This window comes from Melopsittacus undulatus, chromosome 7 (genome assembly GCF_012275295.1).
Source record: "Melopsittacus undulatus isolate bMelUnd1 chromosome 7, bMelUnd1.mat.Z, whole genome shotgun sequence".
Lineage (NCBI taxonomy): Eukaryota > Metazoa > Chordata > Aves > Psittaciformes > Psittaculidae > Melopsittacus > Melopsittacus undulatus.
Window position 1 is genome coordinate 34,686,079 of NC_047533.1, and position 19,790 is coordinate 34,705,868.

The following is a 19,790-nucleotide window of genomic DNA, read 5'->3' on the forward strand; positions in this document are numbered from 1 at the left end:
AATTTGTGGACATTGTCATCTGAATTAAGGCATTTGTAAATAAGGACAGGCAAATGGACTTATCCATTCTGCTAAGGTCCTCAGTCTGTTATCCTGGACTCACTCAAAGGCATTAAGCAGTAATACCTACACGTTAGACATCTCGAATTAGGAACACATCAATCAGATTTTCATAAGCAGAAAACTCCTATCAAACTCACTTTGAACAAATGCAAGTTTAGTGAAATGTAAGTTTTAGTGCATTTATTTTTTGGCAACGTATTTACCTCTCAGGACCAATACTTCAGGAGGCATGACTTCTCTGCTCAGAGTTCTATAGTACTCCTAATGACTTGGTTCTTATGTTTAATATAACAATATTATTGAATTTCTGGGAATAAAGACTGCAATTATTCTGTTTTGTAATGAATATAGCTGAGATGTTTGCTCACCTGACTAAAACTCAGATACCAAGTGGTGTCCAAAAAAGGTCACAATTCATAATGTACCTATCTGGAGACAGCAGAAATCAGTAATTCTGCTTTTCAAAAGAGTTGTTGCACTTTCTGCAACAGTTCAGCAGCACCATAAGGCCAATGTAAGCAAGACAGAAGGGTAGTGGCAGTTTTATCTTTTTATTTTTGTGACAGTTCAAAGGGGCATAGGAAAGTCAGACAGAACAGACTTCCAAGGTTTGGGAACTCTCATTCTCTACGTCAAACACATCGTTATTGACACATGCAGAGTTAATGTGTGCCTATCTCTGTGTGAAGACATATCATTTGATTGGCTATTTCCATACAAAGAAATTAATTCACCTTAAGAAAGTACCTTCCAGAGAAGCTTAATATATCCAGCTGCAGCTATTTTAGTTTGCTCCAACTTCTCTCATTAATTTTTTTTTATTTATGTCTCTCTGACTTTCTTTAATGCAAACCAGCTGAACTTTTCCCTCCTGGGAACAGGCTACCATGCTTTCTGTTTGTTTACAAACCCCTTACCAGATACATTAACTGTCAGAATCAGTAGAAAACCATTAACTGTGGAAAAAACAGTGGTCCGAGATCACAATCAATCAGTGCACTACATCTACTGACTGGTGTGCCCCCTTTCTGCTGATGGACCCTATTCATGCTGGATTGAACTGGGTTCTCTGAGCTAGACCATGACCCTCACTGACACTTGACATTAGAGAGCTCTGCCTGGTTCACTAATGGATAGATAACATCAATAAATCTGATTGCTTGTACTGAGCTGAGGAAGCAGATGGAAAGAGAAGATTAATCTCTGCCAACTGACATTATAGAGAAGATGTAAAAGATAACAGAAATTACTGACTAGGCCTCATATAAACTCTGGTTCACTGATGCATGAGCAGCTCTCCCAGTAGGCTCCTGAAGGAATTGGATTTTTGTTTCTCTATGAACACTTATGCTTGTCTTCATCTTCTGCTAACATTCTTCTGAGATGAAACCTTGTAGCTGATGGTGTTTGCCCTTAGCATGGGCTTATGACTAACTTCCACAGAACCATATGGCTGCATTTAACATAAATCAAAGCGAGCACAGAAACTACACTATCCTGCAAGTTTGTCTCAGTTTATTTTTTGTGCAGAACTGCAATCAAAAAATTGCTTAGAAAGAGGTAATATTAATTTCTGCTTCATCAGAGCCAGTATTAATACTATCATAAACTCAGTAAAAACTCTGAGATCACATCAGATCAAACAATGATCAAGCTTGGAGGAAAGAAAGCAAGAAAGCAAGAAAGAGAAGAGAGCTACTATCCATATGCAAAAACAGAGAAAACATCTGTGGGAACTGGAGATAAGCCTCTTCTAACAACTCATTGAAATCTTTCAAAAACCCACTTCATATATGGCAATATGCACTTGAGTTTGGGTGGGTTTCCAATGAAGACCCACTTTCTTTTCTAACTGAAGACTAAAAGCCAAGAAAGAAAAGAAGTACTACTAGGGCTGCAAGTGCCTTCCTCGCTGCTTGTGTGTTCTTTCACATATGGCCTCCGGCGGGTTACTGCTCCCACTGCTGGCTGCCGCTGGAGAAAAACAGAAGTCAGGCAGAGCAACCTGAAGCTTCAAACAGCAATTCAGACATGACACTACCCCAGTCTGTTGTGCAAGCCACCAGGACATGGTGACTTGAAGGACTGGATACTGATAAAAGCCCCAAACTTCCTCTCTTTAGGTGTGCAAGAATAAATCTTGTCCTCTGCAATCCACCTACCTTCTTTTTGGTGTAAGAAAGAATATAGTGCTATAGCATGTAGAAAGCACCTGTAAACATCTCATTATTTATTCCTCCAAATTCAGACTCAGGCAGCTAGTTCTCTCCCTCACAGAAGGAGGAGTTCCCTTCTGTGATACGTAAATGCAACTCTAGGATCAAAAGAATTAGTATAATCAGACGCCTCTGCTGAGCCTGCTCTTTCGTGCTCCTCTCTCCCATACTGCACTCTGAGAAGATGAGCAAGGGAAAGAAACAATGCTAAGCCACACTCTGCAGAAGTGAGCAGAAGAGTCTGATGCAAAGAATAACTCATAGTGCTGCACAAACAAGCAAAGAACCCTGCCACAATTTTAGTTACACATACTAGTCCTTGCAGGACTGTCCCATTACCTTCTTTCAGGGGAGACTGGAACTAGACTTATGAATTGCTGAAAAAATATCAGTATCTCTTTACAAGCTTCTTCTGGGTCTCTCTGAAGACTAGTGCATACACAGACTTACATGTAGATTGCAGTAAGTGACCTGGCTCTCAATACTGTTTGTTGGTGATACTTCTGAAGAGGAAGCAGTTGGAGTGAACCTGACAGCCTCATAGTGCACTTTCTGATACTGTCAGTGTTCATGCAATTCCAGTTCTTCTCTCTCCAAAGGCAAAGAAAGCAGAGGAAAGCATCTGAATTTTGCAGTGAGATCTGAAAATGTTCATGTGTGTAGTAACAATTTATATTACAATTCCTCATCTCGTTCTCCAGCCTTCTAGAATCATATCCTGACTGGTTTTCAGAGATGAGGCATTCTAACCTTGGCCAGTTCTTGACTTGAGTATTGAATAAGTTAAACTTTACAGGAAGAAAATCAAAGAAAGGTAGGGCACAAGCACTCCTCCAATCTCTTTCACTACCCTTGCTGCCTTCATAAAGCTGAAAGAACAATTGTTTTAGATATCTCAAAAGGCACATGGAGGCAATCTCAAAAAGCAAATGTGGTTTAAGGAAGACTCAGGGCTGCATTATTTACCCACAGATTAATTTAGAAGTTGGAACAAAGGTTGAAATTTCATCTGCAGCTGAAAGACCTGACTGAGCTACTGGACATTTCAAAAGAATATAAAACCAGAGGGAAGTTAAAGAAGTGAAGTATTATTCTGGCAGTGACAAGATCTGACTCTGCCTCAAGCAGCAAGCAGGCTGAAGTTTCCATCATAATGGATCTGTGAACCTTAGCTCACTTATTGCTGTCCGTGGCTGGGGTTCTCTCGCAATTCAGTCTGTAATAACCCATAATGAACTCTGTGCTGTCACTACTATGCTACCAGCAGTGACTCAAACAGCCAGATTCATGTCACTACAGTGACAGCACTCATAACCTCTCAGTTGCAGCCACTACCACCAGCTTGGCAACTGTGCATGTACGCAATGGTAATACCTGTTTTCTGGTCCTTATTGTTTCCTGGTGAAAAGTTGTACTTGCATACATTCTCATATGCAACATGCCAAGATTTACAGACTTGAGAGACCACCATTCAGCGATTCAACAAGACAGGGGACTACCCGTTGTGCCTCGGAGAGGGTGATGCTTTAGCTTTAATGGTACCCACTTCCCACACACTTTTTTGGAGCTGGACTTCTCTTTGTGCAACCTGTGTTATCAGAGACACTGGATGCTGGTACCATACAGCCTTTACTTTGCCATGGTGCTTGGTATGATTTTTTTCAACTGTTTCAATGGGACAGAAAGAATTTCCAGAATCTGTTCAAATTTGGTTTTGGTTCAACTTGAGCTGCACTCGCTGGGATGTCAGACTCAACTGCAGTTATGAAACTTTAGAAGGACATTAGCTTTTAATTTTGTAAATTTTCAGTGCTTAAGTTTATGCTGTTGATGACTTTTTCTTTTTTTTATTTTTTTAACTTGTGATTTTTTAAGGCAAATTTGAAGAAACTTCAGAGACTGCATTGAAAGGCTTCTTCTCAGCATAGGGCATCACAGATACAAAATTTTTGGTTTGATATTTCTGGTTTCTGTCATTAGTAGAGCATATGCCAGCAGCCAAGGTTTCTCATAATCTTGAGTCAGTCTTACAAGTGATGAGCTTCATGCTATTTAAAAGGATTTCACATGTAATCACAAGCAGCAAAGGACAAGGAATAATCTTGGTCTACACCCTTTCATCTTTCAGCCTCTAGTCCTCTTGCATTTTACCTAAATCCTACCTTGCCTAACTAACCACTTTCAGTTTCTCCTTCTGGACTACTCCATCTACCCATTTGCATACTCACTCCTATCCTTCTTGTCCCCAGCCATCTCCAGTTTTCTCCTTTACACTCTGCACTCCTGGCTTCTTCCACTCTTACATTTAATTCCGTATGCCCTTATAACAACCTGACCTCTTTTAAACTCAGCTGTCTTGAACCTTTTCCCCAAAGATGACAAAATTCCCCAGCAACCTCTTTGCAAAGAATTCTTATGTATATGTAACAGGAAGTTTCCAAACTCTAACCCTGCAAAAATATGAATTTTTCAGAAAATTAAGAGACAGAAAATGCTGTGAAGCTTTATCTGTAAGAAATACAAATATGGTCATTCGCTGACAGTGACACTTGTTTTTCAGATTTAGACATCTAGATAGCTTGGGCAGAGGACTATAAGGATAGGTAACAGAAAAATGAACTTTTTACTTCAAACTAAGCTGATTTGTGAACATGTATACTAATGTATGTTTACATCTGAGAGAAAAGAATAATTGTATGAAATAAAGCCAACAGTACGTACCATTAAAATACTCTCAGATTTCCAGCTGTCTTCTGATAATTAATACACTGTGCACAAATCTTTCAAAGCTATAAACAACTACTCTTTAGGTCTAGGCCTATGAATCATCAGGATTTCTATGCAAAATGCCTATTTCTATTACCATTATTAGCACTAAAATTGTCAAATTCATTAGATTTATATTGTCTCTGTAAGCCATACAAACTAAACCATAGTATATCATAACGTAACACACGCATGACATGAAAACAAAGAAACAAATATATAATGATTCTAGCTGTGGCACAGTATGTTAGTGAGGTTGATAAGCTGAATCTTCATGCTGATGGCATGTTGTAGTCTCAAATCTATTATGCTTTGGAACTGATGTGTTATTATCTCTGGACAACTTTCACACCAGGAGATGATCCCTGCTAGCATAATTTAAAAAATGAAGGGATTACAAACAAGATAAATTTCATTGTATTGTTACCTGAATTAGCATCAACCAACAGGAATTTCATGTAACATAGTCCATTTGCTAAAATACTTGCATTTGGTGGTCCCATTACAAACATATAAAGAATAAACCAGGCATGATTCTATTAACTCTACTTCAGCAATTATGCATTTGAATCAGTATTGTATGGTAATTGGTCTACAGGGAACAATAATATTTGGTTTTGTTCTTTTTTAATACAGTATGCTTACATTTTTACTTTAAATAAAATATATTAGTGTCTTCCAGTAACTATCTGCACTATTTTTGAGTTTGCTGATAGTGATTAACTGAATTTAACATATCATTCTCCTCCTGCTGTTAATTTTAATTTGTGGCTAAGTGAAGGTTTAAGAGTTTTTGGAGCACGAAGCAGATCAATGTACAGTGTCAATATATTTTACAGTTTAATTAGTTATTAATGGACGGATGCAGGTCTCATTTAATCAAATAGCACCTTATCCCTTTTGAATATCAAGAGTTACAATTGGCAAAACAGAATTTGAACATAAAGCTCTGTTTTTTAACACAGTATAAATAAAAAAATTGTAAATTTATGATTAATAATTCTTTACTAAAATTTAGCATATTATGTTGATTAGCAGGCTGGAACTCACAGAGCAATGGTACTGCTTTGTCAGGGATTTTTTTGTGTGGATCAGAAACCAAGTATACTGATATGGCATAAGAATGCCAAAACATAGCACAAATATAAAGACAAATATTAACTACAAAATTAAGTAAATATGGAACAGTGCTGTAAGATAAATTTTATTGAAATAAATTGAAATGTTCACTTATCTGGAATTCTCTATTTCTAGTTATATATTTATCAGCAGTTGAATTTCAAAATAGCTAGTAAAAATATGATAGATTAGATACATAATTTTCTTAACTTCTATAACTGGTCATTCCCTATGCTATATGAATATGTCATAATATTTCTAAAACAAACATTTGATAAGTAGTAAATGTATTACAAACTAAGGCTCAGATCTGGCAAATATGTAATCATGCAGTTTGCAACAGCTTTCAGAATCAGGCCATAGAGAATTAATACAACCTGAACTGCATTCTTGTTTTCGTAAGCGAAAGCAAACAAGATTTGGCAGTCAAAGTTTACCATTTTTGTATTTGTCACGAGTCAGTATCAGATATTATCTGAAGTATGATTTTTTAAAAAATCAGATACAAAGATAAGGAAGGCTGTCTCAGATGTTTTGAGTGTTGTCACCAATATCTTCCTTCAAATCACATTTTGCCTTCTGTGTCAACAGTTAGCATCATGCAAACACTTTAGAGTCACATACCCATAACTGCTATCGTGATATGTTGGAGAAAACACATCCATCTCTATAAGGTTGTCATGACCATTTGCAAGGACTGCTTGATTTCCTAATTCTCTATACACAAAGATACAAAAAGATGAAATTAGAGTGGCAATTTCAGTTTAAAGAATGGGATGATCCCACAAAAAGAATGTATTAATTCTGTTGCATAACTTTCTTTTTCTACAGATGTGCAAAACTGCAACTGCATTTTAAACGTGAGTTTTATCTGCTTTCCATGATGTCCTCTGAACCACATACTGAGTTGTAACTTGAAGACACAGTATTACAAGGCTACCATTAGGTGGTTACTACCCTTTGGTGATTGCTTATTTATGTGGAAGACCTTGAATAAAATTCCTGACTGCTGCCTGTGGCAAGACAGGCTTAAAGACTGAGCAGTGCATAGTAGGCGATGTTGTTTAGCTGAGGCTGGGCCAGAGATAAAGTAATAAAAGTGTACTATTAACAGACAGTCTCTTGCTGGCTATCTGGGCACAGCCAGTTAGTCAGAAAATATGCAGAAGGCTGGCTACCAGAGTAAGGGGAGATCTCATGTTCTGCAAACGACACTGCACAGCAGTCAGGGAAGGAAAGACCACAGACTGACTCTCTTCAGGAACGGTGAGAAAATGAAGTGGGAGAAACAAAGTTAGGCACTATTTTGTTTAGAACTGCGTATTCCTTTTCTCCTACCTAAAACAGGGAAAGTTTTTGAAAAACATTTGGGCCCACGCTTATTTCAATAGCTGCACATCTTTAAAGAGGCGAATGATAAACTCAAAGAGTACTGTGCAAATACTGCTGAATTTTGGACTACCATTGCTTGACTAAGAGACAGGGGACGAAATACACAGTGTGGACAAATTCCAAGTATTCATGGCGACAGAAAGGAATTTTTGAGCAGAAAGGATGCCAGTGAGATCAAGCAAAAATCTAAACACTACTGACATCAGTGGAAGCTTACAAGCCCACTGTGTTAGGATTCAAACACAGATGCTTCATGAGCACCAATTGCATGATAATTTTAAAAGAAAACTTTTTAATCAGCTTTAGTCTTTCAAAACAATACTGTTTTTTGATTTCATGAATGTGGCTAACGTGCATATACTGACCCCATAATTATGGCATGTCAATCTTTAAAAATGCATTCATGCTCTCAACAACAGAAATAGTCCTGTTTCCTCAACTTGGAGACCAGTGGTGTGGCACACCCACAGTGACACATGGGATCTTCAGTAAAGCAGGACTTGCACTCTGTCCCCAGTTTCTACCTTTATTTTGTACCACTCCTTCCCACTATACGTAAAATGGCTAATCAAGTCCATGTGTGATAACTTAGAGAATGGAACAATTTTGAATTTGATTAAACTAGATACTGTTTTAGTGGGTGGAATGCGTAAAATAGCTGCTTTGAGCAGACTTTAACCTCCAGCAACACTGTGCTTTTGTAGACACTCAATCAGCCTCTACACAAATTGATTTAGGACTTCTCTGGAAACTATCAACACCCTTTCCACACCTTAATCAATACTGAAGGTCATAGCTTCATTGGCAGTTCACCCCAATAAAGATATAAGGGTGTGATCCTTGATCTAAAATCTTTGCATTCTAAAATAAAGTTTGGATCAAGCCTGCAGAATTATGTTCATGGAACACATTCTAGGAATTGTCTTGTCTGTACCACTTCTGAGACATTCTAGTGGTTTAATTAAATCCTTCAAAATGCTGAAATATTTTCCAGCCATCAACAATTTTTCCAACCAGCTCCCTCTTTCTTCTCCTTAAAATTACTAGATAAGTACCTGAATACAAGAATACCCATGCTATTTTTAAGCATAAGTTAGTGGTAAGAGAAGACTAAGCAGTATCAGTATAGACTATGAAAAACATGTGACTTTCTTGCTTGTTTTCTATAAAATAGTCTATCATATAAAATACAGCCATATTTTAAAAAAAAAAGAGGTATTTTATAGAGCAAATCAAAGAAGAACAAGAAAAGCTCTTCTTTGATTCACTGACACATTAGCACAGATACTGAATAAAGTTATATAATATTATCAGATTTATTCGTTGACTGGAATATGTAAATTTCCCCTTGCTGACAAATTTACCTTAGACATTCAGTGCCTCAGATTAATGAAATATTGCCTGAGAAATGCTCTAAGAGATGCTGCCAGCTTACTTTTTTCAACAAATTTATGAATTCTAACCTACTTTTCCTCTGCACATCTCTATCATACGTAATTGACTGTGCTTTAGCAAAATTCTGCACATTCAATATTTAACAGAGAAAGCATTTAAAGCATTGATTTACGAAGTATTTTTAAGTATCAGTAATTTAGAGCCTACTAGAATGCAAAGCCATGAGAATGTAACTAATGATCCTGGTGCTCAAGAACTCATTACTAAAACTAGTATGTGAATAAAATCTTTAAGACCAATGATAATAACCCCCCCTCAGTAATATTTAATTACTTAATCATCATTTATGACATTCAGACACCTGACACATAGTCATGCATTTGCATGATTTTGGCTTTCCAGCCACTAATTCAAAGAACAAAACTGAAAGTTATTCAAAATATTTCCTGTTTTTTATTTCTTCAAAAATTAATACTGTTCTATGGTGCTGGCTTCTCCAGCAGATCTATTGCTGCTACAGCTGAACCTAACTCATAGCAGGCTGGGGAAGAGTCAAACTGTAAAAATCATTAAATGTCAAATGAAAAGATCTCTCAGTTTGCAGAAAATCTGCAGGAAATATTTTCTTTTTTTTTAAAGTATATTTTACTGAGCCCCAACAAAATTAATTTCTGCCACTGCTCAGTAATCTCACAGTCATTTAAAGATGGCATCAAAGTTGAAGTAACACTCACATAACCAAAGCTGCTGTTTCAGCCCCTCATCAAATTTTAAGAAAATAGTCTTTTTCTATTTAGAAAAACACATCAAATAGAATTTCTGTTGTACATCATTGATCCGTCACCTCACAGTTCATCCATTTAACCAGTAACAGCTATGCTTTACACAAAAGCATTAACTCTATAGAGAGCCAAATCGCAGAATATTCTATTAAAATACAACTGAACCCAATATTATGAAATGTATATTTCAAAGTCACTTCCATTACTACTGCAAAATGATGGGGACTAAAACCTCCCTCAGGCTTTGCAAATATATCCCCCTCACCTACATGCACATACACAAAACCAGCCTATTCGCTACCCAGCTATTCATGACAGCAAGCTGTATGTCATTTTTACGCCCCCCTTCACCAATATGAGCCTATAGAGATAGAAAGACAGCTATGCATATATGCTGACATTCACATTCTGCACCTCTAAATGGCTGTCATCTAAGTCAGATGAAAAACAAAGCAGAAAAAAAAAGAGCTGACTGTAAGCATAAGCTAAAATATTGCCAAAGAGGAAATAAACTTTCTTTCAGGCTGAGAAAAGGATGAAGGAAAAGACCTCTCTCAAAGTTGTTAATACAGTTGAACTGAGCCTAAAAATCACACTCAGTAGGAAACCTTAACCAAAAAGGGAAAAATCAATGACAAATAAGATGGGTTCTTCACCTTCAGAGTTCCAACCAGGTGAGACTATTAGAGAAACTACAGTAGGGCTCTGTCGGTTTTTATGTGAAATCTCCACATTTCAGCTCATTCACAAGTGTTCAAAACTTGAAAACTCAAATATCCTTAGCTTTTCATCAGAAACATTTAAAAGATGAAAAGACTACTTGGCAAAAAATATTTACTCCAAGTTGGAACTGGTATTTAAGTCTTTTTCTTTACAAACACAGTAAAAAAAATGGCAATAGAAGCAAACATCGAGGACCATATGCATATTCTGAAGATTAACCAGTGTTTGGAAAATGTCAAACATCCTATTCCCACTACAAACTTACTTGTTTTGTAAGAAAACTCCTTAATGTATTGAATTGTCTGAGTATGATTAAATCCCTTCAGTTGGAATTCTATTCCACAATGTTTATGTCTCATAAGCAATACAGCAAGGTCCAACAAAACTAAGAAAAGGAAGAGCCATTCCCAACAGCCTGACAGAAGATCTGTGTGAACATCTATGGAGACAAAACTACCTAATAGAGAATCTTAAGGTCACGTATGTTTTAAATTAGTCAAAATCAGACAAACTATCTTTACTTTTTTACAAAACATAATTTAAAGGGATTCAAAGAATGAACTGAATGGATTTAATAAATATTTTCAAGAATTACTGTCAGGTTCAATACAGTTATAAATGCTCAGTTTGATGACTAAATTGGAATATTATGGCTTTCGTTAATAAAAAATTAGCACTGATTGAGTGTTACATGAGTATTAATTAATCACTGTAGGTAAACTCAGCTCTGTGTCAGTAAGTCCTATGACATTTTTTACAGATCAATCAGCATCATACATCATTCTGCATCTAAAGAAGCTAGTGTCACCTTTATATTAGCTGCTTCTTTCCTAGAGCCAGTTATCAATTCTAAAAGAAAAAAAAAAAATGAGGACAAATTTATCATACCAGAACTGAGTTCTTTCATCTCACCAAATCCTAGGCAATTTTAATAAACACCTAGCCTCACATGAGTATTTCTTTAAAGAGATAGAGTACAGGAGTTAAAAAGTATTACTGAAAGCTCCTTGACATTTGATCTATATGGCAACGTGTATTTGACACATAGCATACCTGGGAAGCAAGGCAAGGAATTTCTTCCAACAGTCAAAAGGCCCAGATTATGAACAGGAAGGAAAATGCTTGTACGGAAAAAGTAATAAACTCTTTGAGTCCAATCACTCTGCAATAGGCATTGTAAGGGAAAAGAGTGTCACTGAGGATTTTAGAGAGCAGACAGATTTTTTAGTACTGTATAGTTTTCAGTTTTGTTTGCTGAATGAAGGGAAGTATTTGCTGCTGGTCATCTTTCATTGAGTTAAATGCTTTCTTTAGAAGTGCCACAGTCTGTAGTAGTACCTAAGTAATTACCTGCTTTCCAGTGGCGCATTACTGCCAAGGACCCAGCTGTCCTGCAGCTGGACTGACTCAGGTGTGGTTTGCAGCTCGGCGGGCAAAGCAGCCGGCGGGGCCGGACTCTGATTCCTCCTATTTGTCAGTGAGTTTCTGTTAAGTGAGGTGATTGATGGGTGATGCTGTGCTGAATGTTGCTTGTGAGAAGGTGGCAAAGGCTGCAGGGTCGACTGGCCTTGGTTATTTGGAGGTTGCTCTAAGAAGAAAGAAAATTAAAGTTCGTTATACACCACCTTAGCATTTGCTACAATCAAAGCAGAATGAGAATTTCAATATAATGCTATCATCAAATATATTTGCATATTATTCTATTAGCGGACATCAGTGACATTCTCTAAGAGCAAGTTTACCCTTGATACACCAAGTTCTGATTAGTACACAACAGATGGTAAAATTGCTTTTGGTTTTAATTTGTTTCTTTTTTTTTTTAATCTGGTTTTATTAACACCTACAGAAAATAGCATCTGACAGTTCCCCTAATGTGCCTTTAGATTTCAGCTTTTTTTAACAGACCAACCCTGAAATTAAGTGGGTAATTTCAATAGAATACAAAGGTTTTTGAAATGCATATAATCCCTATAATTATTTAATGGAGTTTTTTAAGCTTTATTTAACTGCAATAAATTATTACAAGCTAGTTGCTAAACAGCAGTAGGCTACTCTATTTTAGTGCATTTCAAATAAAGCAGATCTGCACTATGATCTACTAATAGATGCTAAGTATTCTTTAACAGAAGGTCACTCTGTGAAGCAGATGTTGCTTCGTGGATATTTAACAGACTGAATCGCATCTGATTACAACGTCAAAAGACTCATATACTTAATGACCGTCACATCCATTAGAACACACACAGAACAGATTTTCCAATTTCACACCATGCAATGTAACTACAGTTTGGAGCAAGTCACAGGTGATCAAAGAGTTAGGCCAAAAAAACAAAAGGAAGTTCTTTTTTTCTATATAACCAATTTACACAACACCCATAAAGCTTAAAACCAAACCTCAAAACAGTAGAACCCACAATGAAATACTTCCATCAATGTTAGGTTTTAACAATCTTTTCTATAAAATCCATAGTAAATAAGTCATAAATAGAAGACAAACCTTGCTATACAACACAAGAAACACATAAAAAAAACCTCCTCAAGACACTTCATTTGTCATGATTTAGCAAGGACAGATGACACTTCAAAATGTAACAATATGTAATTCAAACTGCAGTATATTTCATAAACTACTGTAGGAGAACATATCTCATAATACAAATGCAAGTCTTAGGCAGAGCAGAAGATAGAGGGCCTGCACTTTGCTCACACTGTAAAGGATTTCACATAGTTTTCAAATTAGTTGTTTAATCTTCGCAAGCAAATCCCTGTTTAGAACTGGTTATAACTGCAAACTGTTAGAAACCCAATAATAATACCTTGGTACAGAGAACACAGGAAAAGTGTTTCTGTTGAAACAGATGTTCCCAATAATTTGCAGGTGACTACTATAAAAATAATTCAACAGTGAGCAATTTCTCAGGTCATGAGCACAAGAAAATTTGAGAATGTTAAGGAATAGACGTGCTAAGCTTAAACAGAAAATCCAGCCTTCGGAATAATTTTCTTTCCAAGAACCCCATTCTCCTTTACAGTTCTCTTGTGTGGTCAATACAACTTTCATCACAAACGGCAGCAATGCTGAATCTGTCATTAAAATGATGACAGCATTTACATTGCCAGTGAAGTTTTCAACACCAAATCCCCAATACATTGATGAAAAATTACCTTCCAGGAAGGATGCAGCTGATAGCCTTGTCTCCACCAACACTGACACAAAGTGTGTCACTGCATGTGATTACAATCACCATCGAGGCCTTCAAGCCACATTTCAACAAGACAGCTAAAGGAAAGTTAACAGACTAACACCAGCAAAGAGTTTTTCCCCTTGTCTATGCAAAATTTTATCTGATTTAGATTATAACCTATTTGATGGCTGGTGCAGAATTAACTGTGGCCCTGTATTTTATAATACATAGGCATATGCATACATAAAAATATATAAAGTGCACAAGTGTCTATTTCCATGCATATGTGTAAATATATATATGTATAAATGATTATACAACATAAAAAAATAGAAGTGAAATTAAATAATTTTCATTACACTGTAATCAAATTACATAATCAAAATTGGCTAAGGATGTGACTTCCCTTTTCGAGTCTCTTACCTGCCTAGCTCTGTTCAACAGTGTTGCCATGCTCAGAGCCATACTGTCCTCCCCTGCAGCTTCTACCAGCTGAAATGTTATTCTGCCATCCTTCTTATTCATTAATTTCTCCTCTCATTTAAAATCTCAGCTGAAAATCAAACTTTTAATTTATAATTTTTAGAACTACAGATCTTGCATCATCCATTGCTAAAGACAAAGCAGAAATTAAAATAATGTTCTCTTGCACAAAGGAGGATGTGAGCAAGGGGACAATGCCAGGCTTTCAGGCTTATCTCAGTGAGAGGTCAGACCTTCCCATACACTCTACAATGGGGAAGAGGGACTGTAAAGGCTCTGTAAAGGGTATTCATGCACTCCCCAAATAAATGCTTAGATCTAGTAAGTACACTGATAACATGCTAGGGGAGTGAAACTGTATTCCTCAGTTGACAGGCCAGCTACTCAGTCCACCATCTGGGATTTAGATTATTTCCCCAGAAATTTACTATGACTTTACAAAGCCCTTCTACTATATAATGTATAAACATTACTGACACTGAAACTACACAGTAACATATAAAATAAATTAAGAGTTGCAGGATGAGCTTGTAACCATAAGCCACAGGCTAGAAGGGAGCAAGGAGAGCACAGCAAGTGCAACTTCACAGAGATCACACATCCTCAAAGCCCACTGTCTCTCTCCGTAACAGGCTGCCAGGTGACATTTTCTAGTGTAAAGGGTGGCTTCAATTGGCAGGCAATCTACAGCCTCCACAGAATCAGAAATGCCAGAAAAATCTGGAATGATTTACTCCTCTTCTAATTATGCAAGAGCTACAAGTAGAATTGTGCCTAACAAGATTAGATTTTCCATAAATCAATAGACCTAAAATCTATATTCCTCTGAATTTCCTCAGTCCTATATTGTTGTTCTGAATGAGAGATCACTGAGGAATGCTCTTTCAATACTCCCTTCAACCTGCCAGATTTCCTGAATCCACTGTTAACTCTGATTGCCACACAATTTCTTACAGAAATGTCAATCTTGCACCAGCTTTCAGTATTACTGCAACTTTCACATAACGCCATCAGTTTTAGGTAGTAACTCCTGACACCCCCGTGACCCTATGAAAGTGCTCTCATTTGCATATGCAGGGAAAAGGAGGTATACACTGTAAGTGATTCACACAGGTCTCCTGAGAAATCAGCATCATGGCCAGAAGAGTACTGTTCTTTTGCTTTTCATAATTAAGGAATTTATAAACCACTGTGGGAGTTTTATGACACAGATACATACTTCATGAGCTCTGCAACACTGGAGACTACTCCGGATAAAAATACTCCTGCATGTGCCACAATGGCCAGGATTGAGATCCTGTAACTCCTTCTTCCTCTCTATCAATCAGCTTGCTGGAAAATGGAAATCCTAGAGGAAAACAGTTCTTGCCTTGGTTAGTGAAAAGATCAGTGGTCCTGGGCCCTTGCCAGGTCCCGCACAACAAACCACTTCCTAGAAATTTCCTTCTTATACACTATCAGGAAGAAGAAAGAGCATTCAAATTTGATAAAGCACAATTGTCTTGAAATACTTTAAAACAACTGTAGAAAGCTACAGTTGCTTTGCTTTAATTGGATTTTAAATGCTATCCTAATTTATTTAATCTAAATGGGAATGTCTGGTTTACACTAAAAATAACCAAGTATATGTACAGGTGGGCTTACGTCTAAAAATGGCAAATTTTAATTAAAACTTCCTTGTTCACTCTAGACCTTTATGACGGTAGAACCATCCCATGCATCTTAAACAGATTTCTACAGCAAGGAGCAAATGTAAACTGACCGAGCAATCAGCTTGCGTGTTCAAGTTGTTCAGGTGCAACAAAAATGCCCCACATTTTTGAGGCATTTGCTGCATAAGTCAGCAACAGATAATTATGCATGCAAACATATGTACAGAACTCGGAAAAGTCACAAGAAATTGGGTGTAAAGCTGTCTTACTACAGTTGCATGAATTTTTCAAAACATATTTAAATTGTTATTTACCCTAGGGAACCACAGTGAAGCAAAGCAGCCATTTCAATTGTAGAGGTAAATTACATGCACTCTGTAGCCTTTTACAAAACCTTTTTCTTTTTCAAAAAAGTAATTTACATTTAATTAATTTTATCATTTAACTGTTACAGAATTTGAACAGCATGTGAAAGAATACAGAAAAGATGCATATGTCAAAGTAAAAAGTAAGCAGAGAAAGACATTATGATAACTACTGCCATTTGGGAGAAAGGGGTTAATTCAGAAGGAGAAGAGCAGACCAAGTATCCATGAAAAAAAAGTAATTTGTTGCACACTTTATGTGATAGCCTTTCTATAACAGACAGATCACTGAGACCTGTCAGCTAGCTACTCATCTAGGAAAAAGAGGCGATTTCCATTTGATAAGGGTTAGGCTTTTTAATAGTGTATAATTAACATTAACTTGAGTTTCCATGACAAACACAAAAGCGAAGACTTCCATTATGATATAAACATTTCAAATGTGAACATAATGTAATTCAATATCCATGTCTGTGAGAGTCTTAACTCTTCCTAGTCAGGTTGCTCCTTTTTAATGCTCTCTTTAGAAGAGCCTCTGCCATGGTAAAGCAAATGCCCACAATGTGCACCAGAAGTAAGCAGCTGGAGTAGACTGAATATTTTAGAAAACTGTTAATACAACCTAAACCCTTTCATTTCCAGGTCACTGGCCCCTGGTCTGGTAGCTCTTGATTGCTCGCAGTCAAAAGTAATTTCTGCAGAACCGGTTTGATTTCCTCAGTAAAACATTTTGATGGACTTGAAATTTTACCTAATTGACACATGGATGTATCTCCAAGAGTAATGTAAACAGAAGTGGGATGGACCTTGGAGATCCCTGCAAATTGCAGAAAGTGGTATTACAGCTTAATTAATTATTCCTAGAGCTCCCAAAGGAATTGTTTTTTTAAAGTCCTTGCTTACAGAGGGTAAGAGGCAACCTCTACCGCTATGGCCACAGCTTTAGTGATTCTGCACTAAAAATACAAGTAAAACTAAGCATTCCAGAAGTCTCTGGTCTGGGAGCACCTTTCATGAGAAGCTGTATTTAATTAATGAAAACAAAAAGAAGGTTATGGGTTTAGAGAAAAATAGTGTATTTTAAGTGTCCACTTACAATTAAACAGATCTGCCTTTTGAATGAACCACTGCTTCAGTGTACTTTTTCTGCCGAGGTGTGCAAGACAGCTTCTGTTCTGATTGTCTTCTACAAGCTATAGTGGCAATCCAAGATAACTCACTGTATATGCTCATTTTGTGGTTAATCCCTCTAAATCTATTTAATCTTCTCCATATCCACATGAGCTGGCAGGCTCTGGCCTGCTAACTGCTTTTAAGGATCCAAACCACACACTCAACACAAGGAATGAGATGACACAGCGCCTACCAGCACAACACAGCCCTTTCACTCTGATTTGAGTAACCTGGTCTAGTGGAAATGCTCCTGCTCATGGCTGTAGGGGTTGGAATTGAATGATCTTTAAGGTCCCTTCCAGCCCAAAACATTCTGTGATTCTGTGATTTGCTGTCAGCCTGCACTATCCTTTTTTGCTTGCTTTACAGTTAATGGACATACAGATGGAATCAAGACTAACCTGCAGCCGCTGCTGCTGACTTCCTCTTAAAGCACTCTGTATTTCTTTGCCAGCTATGTGGTGACAAGAATGTAGAGAAGTGACAAGGACACTTTGATCAAAAGATGCATCTTGTGTGTGTGTGTATACTATTATAAAATGGGAAAAAGTCATACAAGTAGCTTGATCAAAGTGGGCCAATGCTTGTCTCCTCATCAGTACACTGTCTGTAGGGTCTGACAACCTGTCAAGCTACCCGGGAGTGAGAATCTACCAGTGAATTTAACTGCAGAATATGCTCTGAAAGATTGTGTTGCCTTGTTAAAGCATCCCAAGTTTGGAAGAATTGATAAAGAAAATGTGAATCTTGTTACTTACATTGCACATTTTTCTTTAAATCTCAACATTTTACTTTTTAAAGAGAAACAAAGACTTCTGCTGTGGAAGAGAAGAAAGACTTATTTGATTGTGGAGAAACTTATAATCGTCTCATGGTGTAGACATGGCATGTATCTGTTCAAGATCTACTAGGTGACAAGTGGAGAGAAGGAGCCGGAGTTCCCTAGAAGTTAGTAGGATGGTCCCTAACATGTAACACTGGTATTTTAAGTCACAAAGTACATACTGATAATTTCCTATACCCTGTAAGTAAGCTGTTCTTTACACAAGAAGACAAAGAAATAAGTCATGCACAAAACCTGCCACCTTTATAAACTGAACAAAAAATATTTTTACATCTTTCAGCTGTGTCTTTCAGATGTGCTATCTATAGGAGTGTTACTTCAGGTTAAAAGTACACCTGCAACTTTGTATTTACATTTCACATCCATTTAGCAAAGTATTTCCCCTCAACAACTTCACACTGATAATATCTGTGCATGCTCAGCTCTGTTTCATAATTCAGTTGTCTATAATGTTTTAGAAATCTTACTGCAGCAAATAGAAACCATAAATCTTTTCACAAACTTTTTAAGTATATGAACTGAACTTTGAACTTACTTGAAAGGCAGAATTTTTTGTCCCTGGTATTTTTAAAATAAACAAGCTAAAAAGCTATATACCCTATATGATATGTGACCCTGTGAAGACAGATAAAATAACTTTCTATTTTATGGCATTTACTTTGAAAATCTGATTAAGATAGATGGCTCTAGATCGTAATTCTTCAATGTCATGTTGTCGTAGTTCCCATCAGCAAGATGCTTTAAAGGCTTTCGATTAATATTGCATGCCAGAACTGAAATTACATCCTTTGTCGTTTAGTTCTTAATGGTGCAAGTGATATCTATCAAGTAGTGTTTTATGAAGCACGTGTGATTTTTATTACAGGCTGTTTTCACAAATCTTCTTCAGGTTTCATAAAGACTGTTCATGGTTCACAACAAATATGCCCTGCATTTAGAATCATGCCAATTCTCAAGTGCAAAATAGAACCTTGATTTTTCAGTGAGGTTTATCAGTAGAACAAAACCTCTTCCTTAATCATCTTAATTAGCAATGCAAAAATATTACTGTGAGCCTCCCAATTCTGCATGAGAACTACATAGTAAAAAACCTCAAACAACAACAAATATAATCATGTATTACTTTCACAAGTAATAGGATATGTCTGCCAAGTCTTGTAAGTGACTTAACTTTTAAAATGGAGGTGACACACAGATTGAATCAGACGATACAGCATTCTCCCGTAATCCAAGTACAACAGAGATTTTAATTTGAAGCATCTCTCTTTGGAAAACAAGATGCATATAGTTAAAACTTCTTCAATTTACTGGAAACCACACAGTTAGGAGCAGTTGAGAGGGAATCTTAGCGTTGGTTATATTTTGGCCAAGCTGCCGTTTAAACAAAGACATGCAAAGTCAGTAAAACCAAAGACACATGAACAGAACATATTTTTCAAGTATTTTTTTGTCCAAAGACATAAAGAGCTTTCTCTTGATACCTAATAGAGTAAAGCAAATACTCTGCGGGAAGAAATACTGCCCATTGAGAAGAAAGCAGGCATTTCTTCCACAGATGGTGGTGAAAGGGAAAATCGGAGGATTTACTTCTGAAAGGTTTATTAAATGTTGTTTCCACTCTCTGTTGTTCAC

At 36.8% G+C, this 19,790-nt stretch overlaps 1 protein-coding gene across 2 annotated transcripts in view; it reads right to left on the reverse strand.

Annotated features, from left to right (window-relative positions):
* TENM3 (teneurin transmembrane protein 3) overlaps positions 1–19,790 on the reverse strand; it is a 321,907-nt gene that overhangs the window by 127,987 nt on the left and 174,130 nt on the right. For both annotated transcript variants that reach the window (XM_013129075.3, XM_013129074.3), the window contains exon 3: positions 11,807–12,044. In XM_013129075.3, coding sequence (XP_012984529.2) covers positions 11,807–12,044 — 238 coding nt within the window. The remainder of the gene's footprint in view (positions 1–11,806; positions 12,045–19,790) is intronic.